This window comes from Rattus rattus, chromosome 2 (genome assembly GCF_011064425.1).
Source record: "Rattus rattus isolate New Zealand chromosome 2, Rrattus_CSIRO_v1, whole genome shotgun sequence".
Taxonomy (NCBI): Eukaryota; Metazoa; Chordata; class Mammalia; order Rodentia; family Muridae; genus Rattus; species Rattus rattus.
Window position 1 is genome coordinate 41905553 of NC_046155.1, and position 18209 is coordinate 41923761.

The 18209-nt window shown below is 44.5% G+C and overlaps 1 protein-coding gene and 1 pseudogene across 3 annotated transcripts in view; both read right to left on the minus strand.

Moving 5' to 3' along the window:
- Positions 1 to 18209, minus strand: part of Hpse2 (heparanase 2 (inactive)) — a 1004606-nt gene that overhangs the window by 23078 nt on the left and 963319 nt on the right. For all 3 annotated transcript variants that reach the window (XM_032892002.1, XM_032892001.1, XM_032892000.1), the window contains 2 exons: positions 9089 to 9234; positions 2704 to 2850 (listed from right to left, as the gene is read on the minus strand). In XM_032892002.1, coding sequence (XP_032747893.1) covers positions 2704 to 2850; positions 9089 to 9234 — 293 coding nt within the window. The remainder of the gene's footprint in view (positions 1 to 2703; positions 2851 to 9088; positions 9235 to 18209) is intronic.
- On the minus strand, positions 15003 to 16083 carry LOC116894726 (annotated as a pseudogene).

An 18209-nucleotide genomic window follows, 5' to 3' on the forward strand; every position in this document is an offset into this window, starting at 1 on the left:
CTGACAGTCCCCGCCTAGCCGCTCATAGGCCAAGATGGCACAGCCCAGAGTCAGAGCCTCCAGGGTCTGGGATAGAAGAGATGATAAATTATTACCACTTTGTAGGAAAGGAACAGACCAAAATGTGACTTTAAGGTCTGGAGTTATGCTGGGTATGAGTGACAGATCAGACGGAATCAGGAGCGCTTCCCAATTTTCCTAAGGCTGTGACCCTTCAATACAACTATGCTTCACATCTCACATGCTATGGTGACCTCTAGTCATAAAGTTATTTTCGTTGCTACTTCATAAGTGTAATTTTGCTACTGTTATGAATCATAATGTAAATTTTTTGGACATAGGTGGTGCCAAAGAGGTTGGGATCTACAGGTTGAAAACCACTGTTTTAAACCATCTTAATATCATAATACAATTATCTGTATACATATAATATGATATACATAATAATAGTACCAACATATAAAGTAAAATGTAACTACCTTACAGCTGTGTCTGGATTTGCGTTTATAGATGCATGCACTCATGCTTTATAGCCAGAGAAGACTTTGTTCCATGAGTGTCCTCTAATTTGATCTCACTCTCTCTCTCTCTCTTTTTTTTTTTTTTACAGATAAGAAACCAAGAGCGAATCACATGGATGAATGTCAGCTTCTGCAAGCCTTCTGGTCTCCTCTGATCTCAGCATTTTACCAAGTTCGTCTTCAGGATCCCTGTGGAATGGAATTGCTTTGCCGCGCCCTCCTCCTATACAGTCTGAACAAAACTGTGACACAGCTCCTTACGAGTCTGCTGACTCAGTGAAGAGCAGGGTGGCAAAGTGTATCACAGCCAGAGAGTCAGCTACGTCAGGTACTCTAAGGACAGGGCTGTGGAGGCATGGCCATCGTGCTGGGGTAAACAGGGAGGGAACTATGCCCTTGGTTGCTGGGGAAAGAGGTTCGTTCAAAGATACTGCCCTCTTACCATCACCCACGCTGGCCACCTTGGTCTGGTTTTTATGCTGGTCTCGATATGCTTTATATAAAGCCACAAAGAAGTATGGTTTAACACACACAGAAGTATGAAAAAGATCATTCTTAGGACAACAGTGATTCCCCCTCTTCCACAGCAGCTGAGCGGAGGATGCAGAAGGCAACGGGTAGGCACTTATTCAGTTTCATGGTGCATCTGTGCACCTGACATGGATCACCTCACTACTGTGTCCCACTTGAGAGGAAACTGAGGCTCAGAGAGGTTATAGAATAGAACTTCTCTCCTATAGAGTAAGGCTTGACATCTTGACCTACTGGACAAAAAGCATTAAGCTAAGTATACGTTTTCTTCTTGACACTGGCCAGGCTCAGCTCTCAAGCTCTTTGGTTTCAGGGACTCTAAACTGTCACAGTCAAGCACTGCCGGGAGTTAGCTTTTTATATATGCTAGAAATATCTTTGCAGATCATTACTGAATACTAGCAAGAGGTTTACCTGCATTTATGGTCCTAAGAAAATCAGAACCAGAATGAGAATTTAGGGCTGCAAAGGACCATACCGAATACAAAGCAACACTCGAGTGCTCTGTTTCAGGGCTTGAGGCCGAGACTAGCAGATTCAGGATTTACATAGGTCGTATAATCATTCTGTGGCAAATCTCAGGCCAACACTGGGTGTCCTGCTTAGGATGAAGGATGAGAATTCAGCATGCCAGTCATGAACCACAGGGCTATAGATGGACAAAAGTTTCCCAGGTCTTGAGGATGTAGGCAGGATTCAAAAAAGGAGAAGTAAAAGCTATGTATATGCAGTGGACAGAAAGAACCAGGAGGTGAAAATACAGATCTGGGGTGGGCTAAAGAGATTCAGTAAGTGACTTCCCAGACTGTTTTGTTCCATTGCACATACAGTTGGAAGCCAAATGCAAGCCACCAAGGTTGCAGTGAAGCACTGACCAATTATAGCACAAATATTTGTGGGCAGCTGTGGGAGTGCGAGCCACCTGCTCCAAGTTTACAGCTTTGTTAAACTTGGTAAACATTGAAAATGCACTGGGAACGCCCCTGCTCTGCACAGCATGGGAAGGCCTGTTCTCAGAGGCCTTGCTTGGGGACTGGTGTGTCTGCCCTTGGCCAGGCTCTTCTTAGTCTGGTCCAGTGCTGCCTTCTGCTGGGACGTCAGTGTTGCCAGCCTCCAGGAGAGAACGGGGGAGGTTGTTTGAAAGGCCACAGGGATCCCAGGTCCTCATCCTTTTGTCCAGATAGATAAAACAGATTTGGCAGTGGTGTGCCAAAGTTACATAGTTAAGGGCCAAAATGACTCTTGATCTCTGAACTCTGGTCCTTTCTCTAGGGCTTCTTTCTCCACCTCGGGCTTTGGAGATAATGCTGAAAGGGGAGTCAGAACGTTCCACAACATTAGAGGTGGGAGAGACATGGCTTCTGTATGTGACAATATGGCAGAATGAAGAACTGATGTGCTCAAATGCCAGTATTTTGTCTACTGTTTGACTTTGCAGTTAAATGTGAACATGGGGACGGACAGGGACCTGCCCAGAGATTTCCCCAAGAGGATCTGAAACCCCTCTTTAGACTGCTTATTCCACTCTACTTCCTTAATCTCCAGTGAACGAGTAGCAACCATGTTGCTTTCAATAAAAAGGGCGACTCTTGCTTCCTTCTCACTCAGCTCCTGCCCACATGGTCCTAAGCTAAGTCAGCATGGCACTTACTTGGACTTTAGGCCTTCCTGCCCATAGGGCTGCAGCAGATACTGGTGCACGAGCTTGTCCCTGAGAGTCCCAGCCAGTTTGATTTTCTTTCTTGATCGATGTAGGTTGATGATGAAAAGTGTAATAGAGCCACGGACATAGTTGTGGCTGAGTTCAAGAGAGAGAGAGAGAGAGAGAGGAGCGGGAGAAGACGAGACAAAGTGGTCAGTTAGATGCTCCTAGGTAACTTACAGGCTGCACAAAACAGGACTACCCCAGAAGGGCACCTTCATCTTATGAATCATCCTAAGAGACTTCAAGACGGGGAAGCCTGGTTATTGCATATATATTTGTGTATGTATATATGTATATAGTGTGTGTATGTGCGTGTATATTTATGTATGTGTGTGCATGTATGTGTATGTATTGCATATGTGTGTATGTGCGTGTCATGTGTGTGCATGTGTGTGTGTAGTATGTGTATGTGTGTGTATGTTAACATATTATGACTGCCAAAAAAGAACTAAACCACAGAAAAATATAACGAAACAAACAAGTAAAAGAAAATTCCCCATAGTTATATAATCCATTTTGGTTAACATTCAGCATTTTTAGATCTTAGTTTGAGAATGATCTATAAAGCATTTTGACTCTAGGATCAAACCAGCTACATAGAGCTCTTTGGCTAGTGTATACATGGTCCTGTGTGGTTCTCCCTTGTGCAGGAATGCTGAATTTCCAATCATAGAGTACAGCATTATTTATTCAGCCAGTCCACCACTTTTATGGATTTGTGTTGTTTTCAATTTTTTGACATTATAAATTATGTCTCAAAAGTCTTAATTTCACATACACTTTTTGTGTACCATGATTACTTTTGGTGGTAAAATTCTTAGACACTGGAATCACTGGGTCAAGCTGTGTGTGTACATTGTATGATTCCTCCTCAGATCTCCAGTCTTTCCTATGGTGTTCCTCCCTATGAAGAGAGTTTAGATCCTCGTGCTCTTGTTCTCCAGAGTGATGGGCACACGGACCGCTTTGTCTCGGGTGGGGTCTAGTGTGTAGTGGACATGTCAGACAGAACTGTGGTGTGATGGCAGGCTTGCTCCTTCTGCTAGGGGAGGAACGGAGGCATCTTGTTTAGTTTTTTACTTTTGCAGACACGATCTCTTGCTATGTAGTCCAGACTGCATTTGAATTGTGAGCATCTTGCCTCAGTGTCCTCTGGGCTAGGATTATAGACACATCCAGCATTCTCAGCTTGATGACACTTGTCACAAAGGCCTGAGTGCTGAAGTGAGGATGTGAAGCAGGGCCCCAGGGAGCCATGGTGGACGAGAAGTGTGAACAACAAACATCTTCTTACTGGAAGCCATTTAGGTTTGGGCGCTCTTAAAAACATTGTTTTTGGTCCTGAGGCTCAAACTCAGATAATAACTATGGATAGCAAATGTCTTTATTCACTGAGGCATCCTAATGGTCTTGTTCTTTCATTTGCCCAGTTGCCATTTTAGATGAGAGCAGGGTGTTTGACCTGGGGAGAACATTCGTCGCATGCAAGGAGAACCTTTCAGTGTCAGCAAAGCTACAATCATTTCCCTCTCTGTAGGAAAAAGACCTTGTTTCTAAGAGGTCCCGTGGGGCCCCATCTGGATGGGTTAATGAGAGGAAACAGAAAAAATGACCCAGCCCAGCCTTCAAAAGAGAAGTTCAGAGAAATTCTAAGACAACTTTGCCCAGAGGAAAACGCTGCTTGCAGAAATGGAACCCTGGATTTCTAGGTCACTAGCCTTTGTTCTTACAGAGTGAGAGTTGTGCGGCCCAGGGCGGGCTGGTAGGGTAACGTAGGAGTTTTAAAGTACAGGTTTTAGGGTTCCCTTCATTTGGGCTTGAGGCCTGGGAATCTGTATTAAGATCTTGCCAAGATATCTGGCTGATGAGTTGGGTTTGGGAACTACAATCTCAGACCCAAACTCTGAGGTTATGAGAAGGACTCTCAGAGTATCCTCCTGGCTACGCCTCAGCTGCTTTCCCCTTACATCTGTAGGAAGGTGCATTGCTGAGTTCAGGCTTCTTGGAGGTCTGCACTTGTGTTCTGATAAACCGTGGATGCCTCCCCGTGCAGCCCTTCTTCCTCCGATCTAGTCTAACCCCCTGCAGCATGTAAATGAGCGTTCGAATCAAATGATGCAGAAGACAATGCCAACTGATTTGAGCAGGCTTGAGTTCTGGGGAAGGACGCTGGCAGCTTGCGCTGGCAGTGACTGTCACAGAAGGATGTCAGCTCATTTCTATAGGTGGGATTTCAGCTTAGCTGAGCCATGTACAAAACAGACGAAGACATCGTTAACTATAGGTACTGTGGGCTTCAGAGTGTGAGCAAAATAGGCATGGGTGCGTATCAATTCAGCCAGACCACAGTAAGCCCTTTTGCAAGCTGCTATTAAACAATCATTTTAAAGGCCGGTCGTGGAGGAGGAGAAAAGCACGTGCTTGCATTTATGAGTTTCTCCTTGGCAGGCTGGGGCAGAATGTGCCCTTGGAGACTGCAGGAAGAAGGGTGGGATGTGAAGAACTGGTGGCTTGGAGGGAGACTGAAACGCAGCCTTGCTGTAGGGAACGCTGTCTTTCCAAGCTGTTTGGCAGCGGTTTGATTTCTACGTACATAGTTCTCCTGGGAGAGACAACCAGCACAGCCCAGGGACCTAATTGAACAGGTTCTCAAAGAGCTCATGGACCTCACAGGTAGGAACTGCTAATGAAGACTGCCCTAACCATACACCATTCTACTTGGTTGATGGGCAAGGGGAAGAGACAGGCCTTTTGATTACAAAGACACAGTCTTGGGAAGGGGTTCCCACATAAACCTAGAGAACTGTGATGTGAAATCAGATTCCGGAAGAATGCATAGACTCTGTCCACAGAAACCAATCCTGGAGGAGTGTGCAGTCTGTTAGGAATGAGGTCGGAGGCTTGGTCAGCTTGCCATTTTTAATGCCTGATGTCAAGTTCTGGTGGCCTTTGGTTATCTTAGCAAATGTCCGTTTCTGGAGAGAAGCTTTTTCGGTAGAATGTCTATGCTGCTCTTCGTCTCACTTGTGGTGAGACATTTTCACCAGCAGCCAAACCATGTATCTGGAGTTCATCTCTCCTGGCTGTTCTTTCCCTGCCTGACATCTCCTCTTTGTTGCCATGGGAGGAGGAGGAGGAGGAGGAGGAAGTGAGTCAGAGGCGGGATGTTGGAATGGGAAGATCCTGGATATAGGAGGTGGGAGATGTCAGATGGGAGGTGTGTCTTGAGTTCCAGACAGAAAACAGTCATGTTCTAGAAAGCTCTCCAGTGAAGCGGGAAGTCTGGGGAAAGGAAGGGGGATGATGCGCCTCAGTCATTGATCATTCCCAGCTAAGTTAATGAGCTTGAGAACGTAGTTGGTCCATTGTCTCCAAATCTAATTCAAAGGTTTTGGGTTTGGTAAAAGTCAGGCCCTGTTTTGCCAAACATTTTTCCCCTTAATTTCAAAGCCCCTGTGTATTTTAAGGGAAATTTAATCCACATGTTTCTGATTCATTTACACGTAACTCATCAAAATATTGTTTTGTAAGAGTCATTTGATGTCCAAGAAACCTCAGGAACCTTTTTTATGAGCTTTTAAAAAAACTTTTTCTGAAAAACAAGAAGTTGTGTTTTGCCAATAATAAACGAATTTGAACCCCAAAAGGCTCAATTTTGGTTTAACATCCACTAGGTTTCAGTTAGTTCTGAGTGTGGCTGAGGACCTCAGCTCCACCCCAGAAACATACATAGGCTCAGCAGAATGGCCATAAAACAGCTTCTCTGTCAACACTTGACTGCAGGGATGGAAGGTCGGCCCGCACCATATAACTGGTTACCTTCAGACGGGCACAGAGGCACTTGCTGGGGTTGGTGTGAGGACCTGACTTCTAAATCAGTTCTAGGGGATCAGGCTCTGTGAGATCGGAAAGGATCCATAGTTCATGAGAGACATGAAGGTGTCCCAGTAGGTGACAAGTGACTATCATGGAGATATAAAAGGGATGTCTATGCTCTGTGGGACACGAAGCCGAATGATCTCTAAGAACCTTCTTTAAATGGAAAGCTGTGCAACAAGAATGCTGTCATTGACGTAGGGGAAGCCACAGAGCATGCAGATGCTGCCACTGACATCGGGGAAGCCATAGAGCCTCAAAAGGTTATGGGAGATCAAGCAGACAAGCTCCTGTTTTAATCTAGGATAATTATTTCAGACTGTTGGTCAAGGTTGATTAGTATGAATCTAAGATTGTGAGCGGATTCTGTAGTTTTGGCCTTGAATAAATTTAAGTGCATCAGCCAACAGTGTTGCTCCTAACTGGTGAGGTTGTGAGACAAGACAGGATACATGCTTTCTCAGAGTGGAGAGCAGGTGTTTCTCTTATTTTTGTGCCTAGCTATCTGGACACCTGACACTTTTTGCAAGGAGGAGACCTTGCAAAATTCCTTCCTTACATATTTGAAGGATGAAAAAGACCTTTAACTTGGTTCTTATCCTTGTTGTAGTAGTGTATGAAAGTCTTCTTTCTTTTAATGAGGAGAAGGCAAGGCTATTTTGATAGAAACTTGGTGAAACTCCTTTCAAGAGGTTCTGATTGGCTTCCCATAGAAGTGGGGGAGTAGTTGGGGTAGGGAGGGATTGTTGGAGGTCTCAGGATGGTGAATAGTAGAATTCCAGACTGTTTTATTATGCTCCTTCCTCTGGCTGATGTGATAGGCAAGAATTATAACTACAGACCCCCAGGAGCACCATGTTTCATGTACATATCGGGCACTTATGAGACCTTTTTCATGCCTGTCGATGTGCTACACACAAAGAATATAAATAGCATCATTGGCCCCAAGTTCAAGGTACCATTAGGCTGTAGGTGAGACCTTCTCAGGAGAGCGTCCACGGACACTAGTGTCAGCCCTGAGATGGGCCTCCATGGGGAACCCACAGTGAGGACATACAGATCCTTCTCAGCACATATAGGTATTCCTGTCTTATGCCTGGATACAGACTACTATTACAAAGGCCGCAGACTGGTGTGTTTTCCAATAGGGACAGAAGGTGCCAAGAGCAATTTTTCTCTCCTGAGGCTGGGGGTCCACCTTTTGGGTGGTTGCCTCAGGGCCTGCCATAGACAGGAGTACAATGTTGCCTTGTGTGACGATCAGATAATTCCAGGCAAGACCATAAAGCAGTCAGTCACTGTCAGGTAAGGGAAGAGCTTCCTGCTGAGCAAATGGGATGTTGAAAGCTCCTGGCCTGTCCCCAAGACAGCGTTCCCTCCCCTACAATAGGCACTTGTATCTACAGGGAGGACAACAGCCCCTGGCGCCCACCTCTGCTTACAGTGAGTCTTTGAAAGCATCTTATCATGAGGAATGAACAGGCTTGGCCTCTGTCTCATCAAGGCTGGAGAAGGAACATATGGTGTAATCTGACCAGAGCAGCTCTTTGTGCTTCCCTCCCCTTGATCAGCCCCGATAGGCCCTGGATGGGGTCCGACAGGAGCCAGGAGGCAGTCCCTGCCCCCAGGTTTTCTCTGCAGTAAGAGAAAGAAGTCTTCCCAGAGTAGCTAACCTCCTCTGCCTTCAACAGGAAGTGATCTAAGACACACTTGACCAGTGGGTCTTTGCTTTAGATCCAGTTTTAAAAATTTCCCCTAGGGTCTGTATGTTTTAAATTTATAAAGAAAACCTGCTTGCCAAACATTTCTAGTAATTAACTTGCTGTTTTAAAGAGAACTGTGATGATACTCAGTACTTCAGGTCAGAAGGAGAAGGAGAAGCTCACAGTACCACACTGGGTTATGATGTTTCCCTCAGACAAAGTCTACATTCCACAGCCCTTGAACACTTAACATAGCTGATGTTTCTGACATACGGAAAGTGTCCCTGAAGCTAGCGTGCTTCGTCTTGGGGACTCCTTTCCAGATGCCTAGCGGGACACCAACCAGTCTAGGCCGGATGCCCTGGTGTCACAGATACAGCCACTTGTCTTCTTAAGCTCTGTGGTGGGTCAGCGCGTCAGGCTCGGCCTCTTGTCTTGGCTCTGGTAACACACACACAATCTTTGTGGGCATTGCATCAGCTGGCACGGTCAACGTGCTCAGCAACCATCTGTTGCTTGAGGAAGAGACTGAACAAACAGCATTTCATGAACCTTTCCGGAGTAAATCCTAGAGATGAAAGGCTCACTGGACAAAAAGCTATCAGTCCTCTGCAACCTGCAGAGAGAATGGTGACCACAGAGGCGGTATTCAATTAAGACCGAGTGAACAAAGGTGGGCCTTGAAGTACCCCGGCTTTCTAAGAGGGGCATCTACTGGGTGACCTGCTCCCACTGCTTGTGTGAAGACTTACTTGTGGTGGTTTGTACAGTGAGCATAGATCCTTAGTTTGTCTCGGATGACTCTTCCTGGCCGAGGCTTCCGCTGGAGCCCAGCTACATGCACTGCCAGGACTTTGGGGCCAATCAGACGCTTGTAAAGAAGAGAAAGCCAATAGTCCTGAAGGGAAAAGAGAGGTGGAGAGTCAGGGAGACAACGCACATTCAGGTGTGCTGAGAAAACATGACAACACAGGTTAGAAACTACTTCCTGCCAGGAGTAGAGTATGGCCACCCTCCTGAGGAGCTGGCTGCAGGCTGATGATGGAGGGAACCCTTCCAAACACAACCTTTCCACTGACTAAGTGGGGAAGAGTTAATGAAGTGGACTCAGAGCAGAATATGAACAAATGAATCAAGTTCTTCACAAATGAAATAACCAATTGGGGTGAGGAGTTTATGTCCTCAAACCTACTTCCTGTGGCTTCATTTTCATGCTTGTTTGTGGTTCCTGTGAAGTTGGAGAGTGGGGATTTCTAATCCTTAGGATGTCACTGATGTAAGAATATAAAGTATCATTCTCCAAGTACTGCCCCTGAGGAGTGCTACAGAGACGAGGATGACAAAACTTCTCCAGTAGGAGCCCATGCTGAGGGCTCCATTCCACAGCCAGAAAAACAAACAGAATAAAGTTTGCACAGAGCTCTAATTCATGGTTATTTTCAATATTCGATGATAAAAAGAATGTTCCTAAAGAGAATTTATAACCAATTAATAAATATCCACTCCGTAGCAAACATGTGTCTGAGCTTACAAAAGTCTGCTTACCACCATCCTAATCTATGGTTGTATTTGCTGTTACCACATCTTGTGTTTTATTTGATTCAACATATAACTGACATTTGAGCTGTGTATACTCTTAATGTTCTGACTGCTGGTTTATGAACTCAGTGTTTAAAACTCGTCCATGTAAGACTCACTACATCAGGTGGTCTTCACTGTGTTCATCTGTCCAGGCAGAAGGCTCTTGGGTGTGTGTGTGTGTGTGTGTGTGTGTGTGTGTGTGTGTGTGTGTGTGTGTGTGTGTGTGTGTTTAAGCTGTGTGATCATTTATAACACCAGTGGCCTAAAGATATCTAGTAAATTTTATAAATCAGAATGAATATCTGAAAGAACCTTTGTCACCAGAATAGGTCCACAACTGCTCTGACAGCTTGAAGCACTGCCCAATTGTTTAACTTAATTATTTTTAAGTGGCCTTAAATGGTTGAGAGAGAACCTGTAGAGACCATATCCAGTGGGTGGGCATGGCCCCCAGTTGAGGGATGGGGACACCCACCTACCTCAAAAATATTAATACAAAATTCCTCCTGTCAAAAGGATATGCAGGGCAAAGAGTGGAGCAAATACTGAAGGAAAGGTCATCCAGAGACTGCCCCACCTAGGGATCCATCCCATCTGCAGACACCAAACCCAGACACTACTGCTGATGCTAAGAAGAGCTTACTGACAGGAGCCTGGTTTAGCTGTTACCTGAGAGGCGCTGCCAGAGCACAGGAACCCCGATGGGGAAGTTAGGGAAAGGACTGAAGGAGCTGAAGGGGTTTGCAACCTCATAGGAAGAACAACAATATCAACCAACCAGAGTCCCCAATGCTCCCAGGGACTAAACCTCCAATCAAACAGTACACAGGAGGTATCCATGGCTCCAGCTGGATATGTAGCAGAGGATGGCCTTATCTAGCGTCATTGGGAGGGGAGTCCCTTGATCCTGTGGAGGCTTGATGACTCAGGATAGGGGAACACTAGGCTGCTGAGGCAGGAGTGGGTGGGCAGGTGGGGGAGCACCTCATAGAGGCAGTGGGAGGGAGGAAGGGATAGGGGCCTTGTGGAGTGGAAACTGAGAAGGGGGATAATGTTTGAAATGTAAATAAATAAAATAACCAAGAAAAAAAGAAAAAATGTCTCCTAGTACTTAAAATGTAAATGAAATTTTTTAATACATCAATAATTTTTAATTTCTTTAGTTTACTCTTACTTGATTATAATTTTTGTGTGTTTTATTCATGACCTATCATGTTCCAATAGGATATTTGTTTCCTATCTGATTTATAACATGTTTAATAAACTACAAATTGTCTACAATAGATTGGTATTATATAATCTCCTGGTGGGAGATGTTTTCTATTTTATAGATATGAAATTGGGCTTAGAAAGTTCAAAGGTACATGTGTGATCACAAAATTGGTCAGTGGTAGCCCACAAAAATATAGGGGTATATTTTCCTCCAACACTGGTGCGACACTTTGCTGAGTCTGAGAAATAGGAAGTTACATGTTACATTGTTGAAGGTACAAGGAAGCTTACTTACTGGCAAACCCTGTGCTACACAGACTCTGGAAGTGACCCCTCGTTTTAGTATAGAGAGAGCCTGTGATGTAACTTATGATTCTTACAGTCCAGAGCATGCAGAAGAAAAGGCACAAGTACAACAACTGTTTTTCCAATTCCAATCCAATTTGTTCCTTTAAAAAAAATTACTCTTCGTTCCAACATCTTATTACAAACACTTCGTTTTTGATTTAGAAAATCTGAAAAAGCTAAATAGGTTTGCTCTCAATTTTGCATTTTGGCATGGCTATCGTTTTTTGTGTTATAACAATTTTCAACTAAGGTAAGGCATATCTGTAGCAAAAAGCAACATTTAGGGACAATACTGCTTAATCTCAAAATTAAAACACCTACTTCAGAAAGATCAACCTGAGTAATAAAGTTAAGCCCACAGCAAGCCTCACCAACTTTAAGCAGTCCTTCTGTACTGCGGGGTAGCTAAATGCCTTACCATCTCCAGGAAAGACTTGGAGGAGCCTGAACGAGGCTCTGAGGAGTTTGCCGTGGATGGATTAAAGGAGATGACGCTTATTTCTCATAACTACAGCCTTTTCTACAGCTTTAACACAGCAAAATCCACATAGAAATTTGTATCTAGCCAGTTAGAGATGGACGGCTTAGGAGTTAAATGCATTCACAGAATCACATAAGCACTGCCACAATTTGTCTCCACATCTCTTTTCATGCTGTAAAAACAAACCTTCACCCATTAAACTTTAACCCATTGCCTTTCCCCTGGGTTCTTGGTGATCACCATTCTGCTTTCTGTGCATCTCATGTAAGTGAATCATGGATTTTTCCTTGGATGACTGGCTTACTTTATATAGCATAATACCCAAAAGGCTCATCTATGTTGTACACATTGGGATCTCCATTGTTTCTAAGGTTGAATCATGTTCTATTCTATGTACATATCATGTTTGACTTAGCTTGTGGCCTCACATATTTTGAAAACCCTCCCAGGTGTAATGAGTATGATGTGTCTGCTTGCTGTTGGGTGGAATTCTGCCTGACCTTGTGGACTTATTGTGGTTTGGGCCTTCTGTTTCCTTACCGATCTCTTCAGATGTCCTCTCTGTTATGAATATGCACTGACATCTTCCACTGTGACTGTAGAACTGTCTGTTTCTCCTTTCAGCTCTGTCAGTTCCACCCTGTTCTGGTCTGTTATCAAGTGTATGGGTATTTATAATAGTTAATCTTCATGTACTGGATCACTTCAGTGATTGTGCTTTTCAGACCCAGAATTTCTGCTAGGCCTCCTTTCAGACTTTGGATTTGTTGATTTGTCTATTTTGTAACCATATCTGGTTCCTGACTTTCTCGAGATCACCTTTTAGGAGCTTTAAGGTGGTAGAATCTTTAGGAGAACTGTCACCAGCTCTTCTTCAGGACACTACTGATCTGCTTTTTAAAGGTATCATTTGTCACTGTTTCTTTTATGCCTGTGATTTTTTTTTTCGGAGCTGGGGACCGAACCCAGGGCCTTGCGCTTGCTAGGCAAGTGCTCTACCACTGAGCTAAATCCCCAACCTATGCCTGTGATTTTTGTTTTTGAGACTTGAATCTAACAATGTTGCAACCTCTAGAAACCACATTTCCCCCTTCCCATTACCCTTATCTAGTGTTTGTTGTCTGAGTTGTTTTAGGCTGAGTCTGTGCCAAGGATCACTGTTCATGTAAACCCGTGGCTCCTGCCTTGCAATCCCACCACTGTTTTAATGACCGCTGTTCTATACTCCAGCTTGACATCTGGTAGAGCAAGTCGTCATATCCCATTCTCAGGACAAGCTTGGTTTATAGTGGGGCTTTGCTCATACAGAGACGGTTTAGGATTAGATTATCCAAAACTGAAACCAAATCTGTTGCGACTTTGGGATTACAATAAATTTGTAACTCTAAAGCGGAGAGCTTACATTTTATAATATTAAAAAATTTAATCCATACGTATGACAGGGACTAACAAACAACTTTTGGGTGGGGTCTTTCTCTTCCTATATTTCTGTCTGCTCTGAAGATGAAGAAGTTGTTCACAATTGCATGCATGTTTTCTATTAGATTATTTCTATCGTTTATAACAAAAATTTTTACTGGAAACTTCTGACTCTCAGAGCATGAAATTAGAAAACATTTTTCAGAGTCTTCTAGTAATGATGACCGGATAGTAAGCATAGCAATGGGGAGAAATCAGTGCTAAGCCTCAAACTTGCTCTGTTGGCAGATCCACTGACTTTCCATTAGTAGAGAAGGCACTTTTCAAAATGCCTCCACATTCCCTTCTGCCTGTCCATCCACTTGGTGTCCTTTGTGAAGGAGCTCTTCGCTTTTGCTTCCAAAACAGTGGACCTCTGCCAAAGCCTTCGTTTTCCATAGTGAGCCCGATTCAAGGGCAATGTGTCCTGGGAAAGAGTGCATGTGGCCCGGGCAATGGCTATGGATTTTCTCATGCACTCAAGGCTACTACTTGCTTTTTACTCTTAAAAGTGTCAGTTCACCACAAGCTCTCAGCTTAAAGGTAACATATGCATAGTTCTACGATGGTATCACTACATATGTACATATATGTATATGGGCAACAGGCTGAGGAGCATAGCGTGGTTAGGTGGGCCGGGAAGCGCCAGGGACCAGGAAACTCTGGCTGACGGGAACTCTGCTCTTCACAATAACCTTCCGCATAGTTTTCTCCTGAAAGTTTCGCACAGGTGTGACTTTTATCCGCGGTAAATAATGCATTAGATAATATATAAAATACAACAAATAAAATCTCATGAGTGGGTTGTTATCAGCGATTTCTTTCTTCCTTTTTTAAAGGACATTTAATTGGGCTAGCTCGCAGCTTCAGGGGTTCAGACTGCCATCTTCACTGCAGGGAGCATGGCAGCATCCAGGCCCACACGGTGTTGGAGGAGGAAGTGAGCACCTTGCTATGAAGGCAGTCAGGAGGAGCCTCTCTGACGCTGGCCAGAGCTTGAGGACGTACCTCAAAGCCATGCCTCCACAGTGACACCCTTCCTACAACAAGATCACACCTCCTCCAACATGGCCACAGTTCCTAATAGTGCCACTTCCCATGGGCCATGCATACTCAAACCATCAAACTCAGTCTTAAAAAAACAAATCCTTTTCCCCCTTCCCTTCTCTTAAGCCTAAACATTCACGTTTGATTTCTCCTCTGCTCTGAGCCCCTGGTCATCATTCTGCTCAGTCCAATGCAGACAGGTTTCTCTGAAGAAACCCTTTGGGGCTGGACTTCAGGCCAGTACCTAAGTTAATCCCAGATTCCAAGACAGCAGACAAAAGTCAAACAAGAACAGGGTAGATGTCAGGTAGAGTGTCCCAGATTCCATTGCTGCCCCTGCCCCTGCCCCTGCCCCAACCCACTACATATTTAGAGCTGTTGTAAGTCCTGAGCCACCAAGCTGCCCTCCTCAGGAACCAGTGTAAATGCTCTAAAAGTACCCTTGTCTAACCAGGAGTCACTGGGAACAATACTGGTTATTGTTGTTGGAAGACAGGTGTCGGCCATAGCTGACCTTAAGACCTTAAAGACCACTTAAGTCATTCAGGGGGACGGCCCAGCAAACACTCTTTGCAGAAGGCCAGGGAATGGAATGCTTAAGCCATCAAGTGGGGATGTGACTCCGCCACTGACTTCAACCCTGAGGTCTCAGAGACCTCAGAAGCACGAAGTGTAATGAAATCCAGGGCCTGATTCTTGAGGTGCTCTGTGCTATGGAGGTCAGCCAGGATGAGAGTGTGTGCAGCATTCTCCACAGAGAGGTTCCTGCAGAGGGCATCCTCGCACGTGACCTTCAAGTCCTCCAGGCCATACTTGTCAACAGCTGCCAGCACACCAGTGACCATGGAGTGGCTGTGGAGGTGCGGTGCCTTCCCTGAGTAAATGAAGCTCATCATCTCCGTGAAGACTTGGGGATCTAGGTCATGGGTCTCAACTCACTTTTTAGGCTCTTCTCCATTTCATGTTCAAACATGACTCTGAAAACTGGAGCGTGAGCTGCTAGGATGGCCTTGTGAGCCCTGAATTGGTGGCCAGCTACCACCAGGCAGCAGTCTGTGAAGAGGGAATTCTCTCACAGCTCCCCTAGGTCATCTGCCAGTGAGCACTTTGGAACCTTGGTTGCAGGTCTTGTGTTCTGTCCAGAAATCCTGAAGGAGCCTGGGGCCACACTTACATTGCAGAGGAGGGTACGTCTATCATCCAGTAATAGCGAATGGGTTTGAGACAAGAGGAACTCTTGAAGGACGAACTTTCTGAATCCAAAGGCTTGGTGGGGCAGTAAACTATAGACACCCGGGGACTCTGTATTATTGTTTCCCCCTAACACCTCCTTGGCAATTAGGATACAAAAGAGAGACTTTGCCCAATCTGAGCTCTTTGCACAGCTGAGCAACATCATGTAAGGTGACACGTGACCTTTGCTTCCTTCAGCTCTGCCTGGGTATACTCTCAAACGCCATGCCACTTTGTCATTGGCATCCGATGGGAACACTGGACTTGTAATATATCCTGCCATTCCCTCAACAAAAAAGAGAAGTTGCTAATGTTCCACCTGTAGCAGAATTTCTGGTTGATGCGCTGTGCGTAGTCCCAGCTCTTGGCTTCCAGGTCCCCTGACATTTCTGTTTGAAGTACTTTGTATGTAAAAATGGAACTTAGTCCACAAGGTTTGAAGTCTCAGTGTTCTTTGGTATATGCTGGAATTCTGAAGAAGCAGGCTCTCATGACAGTGAGGAAATGGGCTTGCTAGAAAGATGAGAGCAAGTAGGCAGAGACACAAAGCTTCCTTCCTCCATGTTCTTGCATAGGTCTCCAGCAGGAGGTGTGGCCCAGTTGAAGGTATGTGTGTCTGGTCTCAAGATCTGGATTAAAGGTGTGTGTTTTTCCACCTGAGGAGTCTGTATTTAAACTGGTCTATCTACTTCAACTGAAGCAAAAATAAATACATAAATAAAAGAAGTTATGCCTTCCAGTTTTGGACTTTACTTAATTCCAGAGTTAGTCCAGATGGGAACAGGAATAGCCATCACCAGTGTACTTTGCTTACTGGGGTCAACCTTCCACAAATGAAGGGATCATGTCATTCTCTGCACAGCTCTTATTTACTCTTGTGCTGGTCTTACACTAATTCCTGCCACAGACATCATCAGGGAAGGGGTCTTAACTTGTCAGAAGTCTGAGTGTTCACACAATGGAGGCCAGGCTGAAGAACTCCTGTGTGGTAGGCAGGAAGTAGAGCCCCAGAGCTCTGAAAGTGGCTTCCTTCTTTCCTGTGCGTTATTCCAGTAAGACCCACAGACCTTGGTGATGGCTTCTCTCAACTTGGTTGGTGGTCTTGTACTTCCCCCTCAGGAAATCCTCCTTAGAAATCCTTTCCCAGATGCACTTAAGGGTGTGGTTTAGGAATATCCTAAATGCTTCTCAATTCAATCACTTTAATTGGCAGGATTCAGCTTCTCAATACCCCATAGTCTGCATCCTTATAGGTGAGGTCTGTCCTCCTTAGACCTGAAACTGCAGTGTTTGCTCTGCTGGTCCTGTGACTCTTTCAGGCCATGTGGCTCTGGTTCATCTTCTTCCTCCATCTTCTCTCAGTCCTTTCTGTTTCTCCCTCCTAGCAATTTCTTTAGACAGATAATATGGTGGACTTGCCATAGGCTTCTATCTTTGAACCGTTTTGCTGCAAAAGGGATGGGTTACAGTGATGGCAATCATCTCCAAGGTTACAGTGATGCTGATCTCCTCCTCTGGGAGAATGGAGGACTGTGACTAGCATGTCAGCCGAGAACAGGAACTTTCATCATGAATCTTTTCTGACTGCTTTCATTCTTGTCTTTCCTTTCCCCTCCTAGCTTACCTCTACAACAGACAGACAGACAGACACACAAAAACAAAACAGAAAAAAACAAAAACAAAACCCCTACCAGATCTCCTCTCCCTCTGTCCCCATCTCCCATCTCCACCATCTCTCCCTGTCTCCCCTTCCCTCTTTACCTCTCTGTCCTCACTGTTCTCTTGGGAAAACCACTTTTCCTCAGAGTCAAATTATGTTTTCTTTCTCCATCTCTTCCTCTTTCCTTACTTTCCTTCCCTCTTTCTCTTAGGTGAATACATTCTATTTATATAATCACAATAAACATATACAAATGTGATGATTCCAGATAATTTCTTAAGGGAACAACATGTAAAATACAATATATATGACTATATATCAAAAAAATAATATATATCCATATATTTATAAAAACAATAGCAACAAAGACACTGGGGGGAAAGAAGGCTGCAGAAGTTCTCAGACAGTAAGAGTCATTAATGGGCAGAGAAAATTCTATGACCTTTTATGTCAACAGTGAGAAATTTCCAAAGGAAGGAATGCATTATAGCTTCCAAGGGACAAAGAAAGACACAGACATTCTTTAAATGTATCAGGCATGAGAGGCTGAAGAAAAATTGTGTCCATTTATTGGCTGGAGAGGGAAAACTAATAGCAGGTGACACTACAGAGACAGGGGTTTTAAATCTTTCTCTTTCACTCAGTATTTGTCAAAAAGTCAATTGTTGTCTGAAAAAGAAGACAAGGAAGTGTATGGAATGAGTTGAACCAAAACAAATAGGAAAAGAGAAACTGACAGAGGACTATAGAATTTACTAGATTAACTGCCGAGCTGTATCCTTGATGTCTGAAACTACCAAACCAATCCCTACAGTCCAGTGCTGAGGAGAGGTGCTGATATTCAACTGTGGAA